At 31.0% G+C, this 12,549-nt stretch overlaps 1 protein-coding gene and 1 long non-coding RNA gene across 4 annotated transcripts in view; one reads left to right on the plus strand and one right to left on the minus strand.

Moving 5' to 3' along the window:
• LOC107446371 (parathyroid hormone/parathyroid hormone-related peptide receptor) overlaps positions 1–12,549 on the minus strand; it is a 202,254-nt gene that overhangs the window by 13,455 nt on the left and 176,250 nt on the right. For both annotated transcript variants that reach the window (XM_087150866.1, XM_087150865.1), the window contains exons 8-9: positions 8,126–8,186; positions 298–367 (exon numbers count right to left, since the gene is read on the minus strand). In XM_087150866.1, coding sequence (XP_087006992.1) covers positions 298–367; positions 8,126–8,186 — 131 coding nt within the window. The remainder of the gene's footprint in view (positions 1–297; positions 368–8,125; positions 8,187–12,549) is intronic.
• The window catches only part of LOC139426913 (uncharacterized), a 256,631-nt gene that overhangs the window by 13,019 nt on the left and 231,063 nt on the right, over positions 1–12,549 (plus strand). The window lies entirely within an intron of this gene.

The raw sequence follows: 12,549 nt of genomic DNA on the forward strand, positions 1-12,549 counted from the left end.
ATGACTTTTATTAATTTTACGCCGATGACAACAAAACCAATACGAAAATGAATGTGGGAAAACTGGATACTCAACCACGTGATTTTCTGGCAAAAAAATGCACCGACAACAATTGAAAACTGCGACACCATCATTGGATTTTGATATTTAGTAAGAAAATTCGAACTGAATTATGATAGTCAATGTTACTCTTAATTGGAATAACATTGGAAGGTAGTGTTATAATTTTCTATCCATACTAAACAATGCCATCAATTGCTAACAATGCTATCAAACAATGCTATCAAGACGGATTACCACAATGGATGCCGTAATAGGTCCTCGTATAATCCAAAAGTAATACGGGTTCTTGTTAACAGTCCAGCATCTGGAAGAAAAAAAATTCTAACTTAACACAGACGATTATTTTTTTTATAATAAACATTTAATCATATAATGTTGCCAACAATAAATAAAAAAAAACGTTATGTTCCAATATGGATCCTTCATAAAGTAAAATAAAGAGACTTAATCTTTTTTTTTTTTTTTTTGTTTTTTAAATTTCCGTCGTTGAACAGCCGACCCAATTTAGGGTTTACGGCTACTTAAGTTCAACTCCGTAGCCTTGTCATTTTGAACCCAATCCAGAAGACAAGGGGACTCTTGAATCAAGTATTGAGAGAAATTTGCCTTCGTGGGGACTTTTTGATGGATCTAACTCACATTTGCGTTATATGGAGAGGAAGACCACCCACGGTTAGTCTGACGACAAGGGGACTCTAATCCATCTACCACTGTGAATATTTCACGTCAGCACTGTGGTCAGTACGATCCGGATGCGAAATTTATATCGACCAATCAACGACTGGGATTCAAACTCGGTTCACCTCATTGGAAGGCGAACACCCTGAGCAGCTCAATCTTGTATGTTTTTTTATAACCGTTGTTGAACAGCCGAACACCAGATTTTGGGTTTACGACTACTTATGTGCAACTCTGAATTTTGAACCAATACAGAAGACAAGGGAACTCCTGGATCAAGTACTGGTGGAAAGTCGTCTTCATGGAGGACTTTTTGATGTAACTAACCTGCATCTGCGTCACATGGAGAGGAAGACCACGAGAATCTCCCACTGTTAGCTTGACGGCAAGGGGACTCTAACCCATGATCGCTCTACCACTGAGGATATTTCACGTCAACACTGTGGTTGGTGCAAGCCGAATGCGGAATTCGTATTGATCAACCATCGCTAGGATTTGAACCTGGATCCACTATAACAGGAGGCGAGCGATCTATATCCTGATCCTGAGCCACCGCGACTCTGTGTTGTTTTTTTATACAAATTAAAGATAAGCTGATCTTTAATTCATCTTATTTGTATTCTCGATTTTCTACAATCATGTACACTTTCATTGCACTCCCTTTGCTTTCAGAGACTGCACTGTAATGTAAACATTATTTTTGCTGTGGCAGAATCTCTAGCACTAATATTTTTCTGCAAGATACTTTTAATCATAACAAACATATTAATAATTTAAAATAACAAATACGCTGTGTTTACAAAAAAAAACTATACATATTTTTTTTAATTGAGCATATAATTGTTATTCTAATATTATATGTGATATTCTCCCATTTTTTGGAAGGGGGGAGGAACGCAAAAATTATTTCCTTCGCATTTTGTAAATAACCATCACAGTACAAAAAAAAACAATTAAAAAATCATGAAACCCGTAGTAGTACTTGTCGAAAAAAAAATAATCGCCGAAGAAATCACGCGACTCCTCAAATGCGTGATTTGTTTCGAGATTAAGTTGTTGCAATAACTAATATCGTATAAAAAATACCGGATTTAGAAACTGCGGAGAAATCAATAGCAATAACTGCCAAAAATTTGAAAGAATTATTGCCTTCAAAAGTAAATTCTCAAATACACGATTCGAATTTCCCATATTGTTTGAAGTATATCGGGATATTTAAATTCCACGTGAAAATCGATATCAATAACTGCCGAAAATACAATCGATTCAGTACTATCAGCATATATTGAGCACGTCAATATTACGTGATTCAAACATATATATGAGCTATATATATAATATGATTCAAATATTACGTGTAAATTTTCATAAAATGATAAAGAATTTTTTTTTTTCTTGCATTTCGTAAGAAAAACCTTTCTGCAAGAATTCTGTAACGTTCTGCGACAATGTCACCGTGTCGCTGCAATTCTGCCGCGAGCAATTTATTTTGCTAAGTTCTGTCACTCCTTGCAGTTGTGACTGTTAGTTTTATTACATACTTTGTAAAAAAAAAATTTCCCTACGTATCAAATTAGCAGATGCGACTAACTTCTGAATTTTTGTCTCATTTACTTCGACATTTAACAATTTAAGTGGGATTGATATTGTTTTACATACACATGAGATTGTTTTCTTCTTAAACATTTAAAAACAAAACTAATTGTTATGGCAATAACAACAAAAAATTCCTTAAAATGCAGGTTCTGTCATTTTATTCAAGAGAATGGTAAGGGGGTTGAGCGAGTATTTTTCATGCATGAAAATTGCTGTTTTAAGCAAACGTCATTTAAAAAGGAAAGTTTAATTCAGGCATGGCAAATCCGAAAGGCATTGAACATTTATGAGTCTCGGCTTTTAAGAAAATGTTTTCCCATTTGTATTCTCTTCAAATATGTAAAAATAAAGGAACATGTTTTTGAGAATTTGGTATTCCACTTTGATTTTTCTCTGTTGAGATATTTTAAGTAAGAATACCCGAATATTTTATGTTCAAAGTCATATATATATATATATTTTTAATTCCTAAACGTGCTCATTTTAATCATTTTTAATTTCTAAATGTACTTATTTTAATAATTTTTAGATCCTAAACGTAGGGGAGAGTGGGGTCAATTGTAACAGGGTACGATTGAAACAGAGCAAAAATTTCGAGTGCCAGGTTCTAGATTTGATTCCCAGGTGGCGCACAAGCTGTATTTAATAAATCTACATGTACACCCCTGCTGGCAACCATTTTTATGTACTTTTGAAAGAGTTATATCACAAAAGATATTTTCACGCTACGTAAGTACTTTTTTTGGTATTAGAATATTATATTGTTACAAAGTCATTTTGTTTAAACAGATAAAAATTATTAACCGAATATGTAAGTGGACACCTTAATTAACATTTCAAAAAAAATATTAGTTTTGTTAATTAACTAGCATTGTTTTTAAAAAATGAAGCTGAAATGGCGTCTTGGGGACGATTGTAACAATAAGTAAAGGGACGATTGTAACAGCTGAAAATAAATAATCTTATGTTTACAAACCATTACTTAACTCTTTAAGAACCACCAATAGTTTCCTATATCATTTATATTATGTTGCATGTGCATTATTTTATTTGTCACCTTTCACAGCATAAATTAAAAATTTTCACCCCTTAAAGTTAAAAGTTTAACCCTTTAGGTTTCTGCTCATTAGTTTTTTTACTCCTAAAATATCACTACTATTTTGATCAATAAAAAAATATATCACAACTATGATAATATGCATAATTAACTATGTTTTAGTTGAATTTATGAACTGTTACAATTGACCCCGTAAATGGGGGCAATTGTAACAAGTGCACGACTGTCAAAAATTGTTATATATATACATACATTATACATATAGATACATTAATATAATAACATTAAAAAAAAAGTATTTTTTTTTTCTAGTAGAGGAGAGTCCACTCTACTCGTCTGTCAATTAATACTAATAATATATCGGATTTTTTGTTAGTTAAAAATAGTTAAGTGAAAAATGTTACAATTGACCCCACTCTCCCCTACTTATTTTAATCATATTTAATTCCTAAACGTCATTAATCATTTTTAATTTCTAAATGTACTTATTTTAATCATTTTTAGATCCTAAACGTACTCATTTTAATCATATTTAATTCCTAAACGTACTCATTTTAATCATTTTTAGACCCTATACGTATCTGAGATGGAAAATAATTTAAGCATCTGCTGATAACTTTTCATCACAGATAAAAAAAGAGGGAGAGGGATGCTAAAAATTAGTGCGAGTAGAATTAGAATAAGTATTTTTAGTACCTAACCTCACTCCATTACTGTTTATATCAGTTCCTTTTTTTAAAATTTATTTTACTTTACAACCTTGGCTGAACAGCCGAACAATTTTTGGTGTTTACAACTACTAATATTCAACTCCGTAGCCTTTTGTCATTTTGAACCCAATCCAGAAGACAACTGAACTCCTGGATCAAGTATTGAGACAAATTTGCCTTCGTGAAGGACATTTTGATGGATTTGTGTTACATGGAGAGGAAGACCGTGAGATCTTCCCACGGTTAGCCTGATGGCCAGGGGGAATCTAACCCATGGTCCGTCTACCACTGAGGATATTTTACGCCATCACTGTGGTGCGAGCCAGGTGCGGAACTCATATCGACGAGCCATAGCTGGGATTCGAACCCGTTTCTCCTCATTGGAAGGCGAGCGCTCTATCCTCTGAGCAAATCGCGGCTCTTATCAGTTCCTTTAAAATTTGTTTGCAAATCTGATTGATGATTTTCCAAAAAAAAAAAGTCCAATTACCTTTCTTTAGCACTTTTGCCGCCTACCAGTTCCACTTTTAGAGCTAAAATTAAAACAAAAGAGGACGAGGTATCTCGTCGCTAGCGTGCAGGGATTTCCCGTGAAACACGATAATACTCGTCTTGATGAAAGTGCTAACTTGAATTTTAAAAAAAAAATCCTAAAGGGACGAAAAATATAAAATAAATAAATCTTTAATATTTGGAAATTTCTTATTTTTAGACCGTGTATGGAATTATTTAATTTTTTTTTTAATTTATGTTATTTTTTTCCATTTAAGAATTCATAAAAAGAAATACTGATTAAATAAACAAACTTTTATCACCATTTGTTGTTTCTACCTGACACGTGAAGAATTTGTTATATACATCTTAAATAAAGTTTAATTTCTCAATAATGGTATGAGAGAGAAATTTTTCGGTTAACGAAGATGGTGCTGAATATTGAGTGGATGAGTAAAAAGTATTTTATGAACGATAGGAAATTTGAACAGGATATAAGAAGAGTGTGAACTAATAGTAGGAATTGGAAGAAAAAAAACGTTAAAAAATCAATAAATGGAACTTTTTTTTAAATTATTTTTAAATGTTGCATAAAAAAGATATATTTTAAATGTTAGCACTTTTACATAGTTTAGGATATTTTATAGTGTATTGATGTCTTCATAGTGTATTCTAATGTATTTTGCTGGTGGTTCTGTACTCAATATATGTAACTTTAAATTCTTATATATATAAAGCTGTTATAAATGTAAATAACGCAGTTTCTCATTTTGCAAACAACGAAACATCTTCTGATATTTGTGTGGACATAAAATACTTGAAGAAAGATCAAATGTTTTCGAAATATACAACTATTGCCATGCATGGGTTTTTGTAAACCCAATTTTATGTAGATTTTATTATTGGACTTCTACAACCTGAAGCTGGCGTTGAGAGATTTAGAAAACATTTCACACACAAATATTCTAAAAATCTATACATGACAAAAGAGCGCATATAAAGTTTTATGGCGCTAACTCGATAAAATATGCCAAATACCCCATACGGGAGTATTTTGTTAAGACTTGGAGGAATGTTTATACATTGGGGAGCCATCCAACATATATATATGTATGTTCTGAAAATTTCTTTAGCGGTTTGCAATCGTTATTTGCCTTCGTTTTATATTTCTGAGAATAAATAGTTTTATTTTCATGCAGGTGTCACTGGAAAATATTGATAAACACTCTGTTCCATAAAAAAACAAGAATATCGTTCGAATTTTTTGCAATCTTAATAAGGTGTCGATTGGATGATATTGGAGTGTAAAATAACATTTCCTTTTAAACTTGGATTATACGGTTCAATGGTAACGTGGATATGGTCCAATGGGAATAAGGGTATGACTCACAAGGGAAACTAGGGAAGTGTGACTCGCCAGTTTTGAAATAAACTAGTGGGATGCATGTCTTATGAGGAATAATTTTAGGGGGCAACATTCATTTCGGCCCATAGAAGGTCCTGTGAGAGATAAAAAATAATTAAATATATAGAAAAATCGGTATTTTATTACTTCAATGCAGACTATTAGTTATTGTAATTGTCTCATACTCCAATTAATTTTGTGGTACTTTCACGTACTATATAATGCACATTTATTGTTAAAATTGATTTCGAAAATTTTATATATCTGTAGTTTTTCAGAAAAACCTGTTAGTTTAATTTTTAAAAAAAATTGACATCAAATTTTTGTTTATTTTTTTTTCAAAAAACTTTCAAAATTAATTGGAGTATGTAATTGCAAATCAATTAATAATTAATTAACAATTATTAATTAATTAATTTTCTGATTAATTTATTGATTAGCAAATTAATTAATTATCCAATTAATTACAAATTAAATGGATTATGAGACAATTACAATAACTGATAGTCTGCATTGAAGTAGTAAAAAGCGGATTTTTCTATATATTGAATCATTTTTTATCTCTCACAGGACCTTCTATGGGCCAAAACGAATGTTAATTAATTTATTAATTAGCAAATTAATTAATTATCCAATTAATTACAAATTAAATGGATTATGAGACAATTACAATAACTGATTGTCTGCATTGAAGTAGTAAAAAGCGGATTTTTCTATATATTGAATTATTTTTTATCTCTCACAGGACCTTCTATGGGCCAAAACGAATGTTAATTAATTTATTAATTAGCAAATTAATTAATTATCCAATTAATTACAAATTAAATGGATTATGAGACAATTACAATAACTGATTGTCTGCATTGAAGTAGTAAAAAGCGGATTTTTCTATATATTGAATCATTTTTTATCTCTCACAGGACCTTCTATGGGCCAAAACGAATGTTAATTAATTTATTAATTAGCAAATTAATTAATTATCCAATTAATTACAAATTAAATGGATTATGAGACAATTACAATAACTGATTGTCTGCATTGAAGTAGTAAAAAACGGATTTTTCTATATATTTAATTATTTTTTATCTCTCACAGGACCTTCTATGGGCCGAAACGAATGTTGCCCCCTAAAACTATTTCTCATAAGGCATACATCCCACTAGTTTATTTCAAAATTAGCGAGTCACACTTCCCTAGTTTCCCTTGTCAGTGAGAATGTGAACACGTTTCAATAGGAAAGTTGATGTGGTTCAATGGGAATGTGGATATGGTCCAATGGGAATAAGGGTATGACTCAGTGAGAATGTGAACATGTTTCAATAGGAAAGTGGATGTGGTCCAATGGTAATGTGGATATGGTCCAATGGGAATAAGGATATGGCTCAGTGGAAATGTAGATGTGCTTCAATGGTGGGACTCTTTTAATGGGAACTTGAAAATGGTTCAGTGGAAGCGTGTATATATTTCAATGGGAACATGAATATGGTTCAATGATTATCTGGATATTGTTCAAAGAGAACGTTTATACGGTTCAATGGTATTGTGAATGCAAATCAATGGGAACGTGGATATGGTTTAAGAAGGCCCTTTAATAAGAGAAAAGTCCATTTGCCATCGGGCAAAGTGTGGGAGTTTTTCGTAGTTTTCCCCTCGCGGAAACGTGACGTAAGTCCTTCTCGTAGGTGAGTTCTGTTGCAATATTTGATACTGTAGCTAGTTTGTCTTCTGGGTTGAGTTCAAAACTACAAAGCTGTGACATTCAACGTAGCTATTCATCACCGGTGACGCTCGGTGACTGAGTGGTAGTGCTTCGCGCTCCCACGTCGCAGGTCCTGGGTTCGATCCTCAGACCGGGAAAGTTTAACTCAGCCTTTCATCCCTTCAGTGGGTCGTTAAATGAGTATACCAAGCATGCTTGGGAACTAAACACTGGGGGCTCCGCGTTCGGCTGACCACCTGACAGGAACATCTGCTCCTGCACCCCAGAGCCCAAGGTCAAGAAAACTGAGATGGGCAAAGTGTGCCTTGGCCCTCCATGGGCTGTCGCGCCACTGTGTTTAGTTTATTCATCACCGTTTAATAATTAATTAATTCAAATCTAAAAATGACGTAAACTATACTTACAAATTATCTTCAAATGTTGCTTTCACTACAATCCAAGGAATCACAAAGAGTATTGGAAGACCTGAAGCAAAAGAAAAAGTCACAAGTTATAAATATGGTCACAGAGGTCATAATATATCACAATTTATAACTACGGTCCATCGAAAGGTATGAATTGCTTGATTGCAGTAAATTCACGAGTTGACCTTGATCAACCGAATCATGCCAAATGAATGCAGTTTAATCTTTATTTTGATAGGATGATCCACTATAAACACATTTTGCTAAATCTAACAACGCAAAGTCACCGAAATGGACTGAATATTAAATTAAATTAAACAAATGGGAATTTTTTCAGCTTTTTTATTGTGTTAGTATATGTCTTTGATTATTGTAGACGATTTCTTAGTGTTGTTTTACGTACTGTTTTATTCATTTTTCACCCCATATCAAACTCTATATTTAATAAAAGGTCAAACTTTAAATACTACAATACTCATTTTAAGTCAATGATTTTTATATAAATTATTAATATTTATTGATAATATTTATTATTTTATTGAGCTGTCACAACACTGTTGATTAGTTATAAAATTTTAAACTAAGTACAATAAAGTACGGATCAAATTTAAATTTTTTGTTTTCACGAGTTTGCATGAATCGAATTTGCACATGGTAACAAATACATTAATCTAAATAACTAAAAGTGTTTTTAATCGTCATTTTTAATCAAGTTTTGTAAAAGTATGTCTGCTTGTTTTTTCGATAATATGTATTACTACAAATCTTTTAATTTTACTTTTTTTACGTAAAAAATCATATTTAAACAAATTTTTTAAGAAACATTGGAATTCCGTGCAATAAATTGAATTATATTTAACTTAAAATCATTTCTTTTATCGTATATGTCAACAATGCAAATATATTTTGCTTTTTTGATAATACTGAAATCTAAAAAATTAAAATTAATATTATTGTCAGGATTGCGAAGTAAGATTAATTCCTCGAGGTTCAACAAAATTATATAGTTTTGAAAAATTAAAGATAACTAAATCATCCATAAATCTAAAAACAAATGTTATATTTAGTGTATTATTTTTTTTTTCGTAATAGTGAAAAGTACGTCGGCCAGAAGTGATGAAAAAGTAAACCCTTGTTGTATTCCAGATATTTAAAAAAAAAAAACTTTTTCACAATAAAAATAGTAATTAAAAAAGCACAGCCGAAGTAGAATTTACAAGTATAGTCGCGATAGATTTAATTTTGTTGTGTTTAATTAAATCTAGAATAGATTGATTTTTGGAAATTAGCCGTAAAAAACCTTCTTTAATGCTATTGTTATAAATTTCATTAAAGTAGTTTGAGAAAATAGGGCCAGGTTTACTTTAGTAAGCATTAAACCCAGAAGTGATTGTTCTAATTTTAATAGGTATTTTATGAAATTTTGGACAAATTAAGTAGATTACATTATTGATTTTAATTTTCAGTCTCCTATATAAAGCTAAATTCTTGACTGATAGTTTATATTATTTAATTTGCTAATTTGGAATTTTTATTATTGATTAATTTCCTATTTAAATGTTCAACATAGAATTTTTTAGGAAAGAGAGGATCATTGTGGTTAGCTTTGTCTGTGAGGATTTTTCTAAATTACTTAATAACAAGATCAGTTTTAAAAAAATTAGTTGAATTGTTAGAAATATTTATAATTTGCTTATTATTAAGAATAAAAATTTCAAAGCAATGATATACTGTCCATAATAAATCTAAAAAACTATATTTTTCTCTTTTTTTTCACTCTTTCTTATTTTTTGTATACTTATGTATTGAAAAATACTTAATACTTCAAACTGTACAAAGATTTCCTTTTAGTTAAGCTTTTGCAATAATATTTTGCAATATTAAATTTCATTCCATTTTATAACCGTCGTTGAATTGCCGATTCAATTGTTAGATTACGACTACCAATGTTCAACTCCGTAGCCTTGTAATTTTGAACCTAATCCAGAAGACAAGGGAACACCTGGATCAAGCCTTGGGAGAAATTTGCCTTCGTGGAGGACTTTTTGATGAAACTATAACCCGCATTTGCGTTACATGGAGAGGAAAACTACGATAACCTCACAAGGTTAGCGTGATGATGAGTGGGCTCTAATCCATGATTGATATACCACTAATTATAATTTACGTCAGCACTGTGCAATATATAATTTGTTGGAAATCGGATGATTAAAATCCGAAAAAAAATGATCAACAGAACAACTATTTTGAATTTTTATTTCTCCGATTTCTTCTGCCAACTTCTATCAAATTTTCAATTTTATGAACATATTTGACAAGAAAATAAAAATATGAAATGCTTTAAATTCTCATTCAAATGAATTATAAAAAAATAATATTTAACTATCATAAAATAGTTCTTCGTGCTGTTAGTTGTATCTTTATGTAAACAAGCAGGACCTGCGCTAAGCATTCCACACCTCGCCAAATGCGATAAGAATCGTAAAATAAGCGACAATCGTAAATTGAGTTTTGGTGAAAGTCTTGGCGAATGATTTTTTCCATTGGAAAGACATTAAAATTACTTCAAAATAAATTTCTCTAAACAAATCAGTATTCTTTTTATTCGATTATAGCAATTTTCGGTAAATGCACCACATAACCAATTAGAATTGGATCGAAATAATATATGCATGTAAAAAACTACCGTAAATTAGTTTTATGGGGTGTAACTTTATCAAAAAAAATTGTTTTCGCGTCACTTGGCGAAGACTTTCGAAAATTGGCAAACACTTTTGATATTCGGCTAATTTATAGGCTAATAATTTGAAATCCTGAACGTGGGCCCTGAACAAACATAATAATTTTGAGCATTTTATTTTTTAATTTGTAAATAGTTATGAAGTTACGGCTAAAATATAATGGCAATGAAATACATTGTATACGAAGCGAGCAGGGAACGGATTAGATTTATTCAAAATGGTTTTAAAAAGGTTTCTGAAATTCTTAAGAACAATAGATTCATAAAATAGAGAAGGAGAAACTAGTTAGCAAAACTCATTTTTGCATTTGAAACCATTTTATTTATGATAAAAAAAATTTAAAAGTTATACTCTTATACAGTTCCTGGCTAAATTATTAGACGCTTTATAATATTCTATGTAAAATCTTAATTATCAGGTGATTCTATACAGCTTTATTGCCTTTACGCGGTTTGCACTTGTTTACATGCGTGAATCAATTGGTTAACATTGTAATGCAATACGTTAAAAAAGAATACAAATAGAAACTACATAAAAATCTCCTGAATAAAAACCCATTACATGTATGTTTAAATATAAGAGTGTTGCATATAAACTCGTGCAAAACATGCAATTATTAAAACACTACAATGCGTCTTATCATTTGGTCTAATTATTATAATATGCTAATATAGTATCTGATATAATAAATACTCTATATTTATCTAATATATCCCCTAAATTATCTACTAGGTGAATTTATGTAGTAGTAATAGCCGGGGTTGGTGCGGCGGAAGTGACGTCATCACCCAAAGTCAAACGGAGCTTATTTCTGCCCCAACCGGAAGTTGTTTATTTCTGCCCTCCTATAAACCTGAAGTTGCTTATTTCTGCCCGCCTGAAATCGAAACTTCGTCTGCAACGTCATGGGGAGCTTATTTCTTTTTTTCTTAAGCCTAATATATTTTTAGTTTCGGTTTCTGTTTTTAATTTAGTTTCGTTTTTTGAATACTATTTTAATTTATTACCAATTTAACCAATTGATACACGAACATAAACAAGTGCAAACCGGTTTCAGCAACGAAAAAAAAAACAATGCTGTTTAGTATCTCCTGATAATTAAGATTTTTGCATAGACTCTTATGCTAATTCATTTGATCATTTAAACCTGCATAACGAAATATGAATTTCAGCAAGGGCACAGAATCTTTGTCTAGAATTATCTTCTAAAACTTACTTTCTTAAGAACAAATTTATTTTGGTTGAAAACGAACAGAAAAAAAAAAGACATCAGATTATGAAGACAGGATTGAAACTTCGGTTGAATTCTTTGCATTATATTTTGAAACAGAAGTTTAAAAAGAAAAACGTATCGAGGAAAAGCTAGATTGTTTCGAAAACTTTGTGTTCTATTCAGATCTTGCGTGTTCCGATGAAATGTTTAAAATAAAAAAAAAAAAAGAATGTGCGTGCGAGTTGGAAAACAAAGCTCTTATTTGAATAAAAGTGGTGAGTTTTGAAAAAAAATTCCTTTTAGCTTTCGAATTTAAAAGTACATTACTTCATCTTGAATTGAAGTATTCCCATGGAAGGAAAATATTTTGTAACTGCGCTGAACAATTTTGTTTCGACATTGTTCGGCTAAATAATTTTAAATAAGGGTTGTTACTCTACGGATTACTTTAGTTGGATCTTTAATACAAA

This window comes from Parasteatoda tepidariorum, chromosome 9 (assembly GCF_982258835.1).
Source record: "Parasteatoda tepidariorum strain Cologne lab strain chromosome 9, Ptep-v5.0, whole genome shotgun sequence".
Taxonomy (NCBI): Eukaryota; Metazoa; Arthropoda; class Arachnida; order Araneae; family Theridiidae; genus Parasteatoda; species Parasteatoda tepidariorum.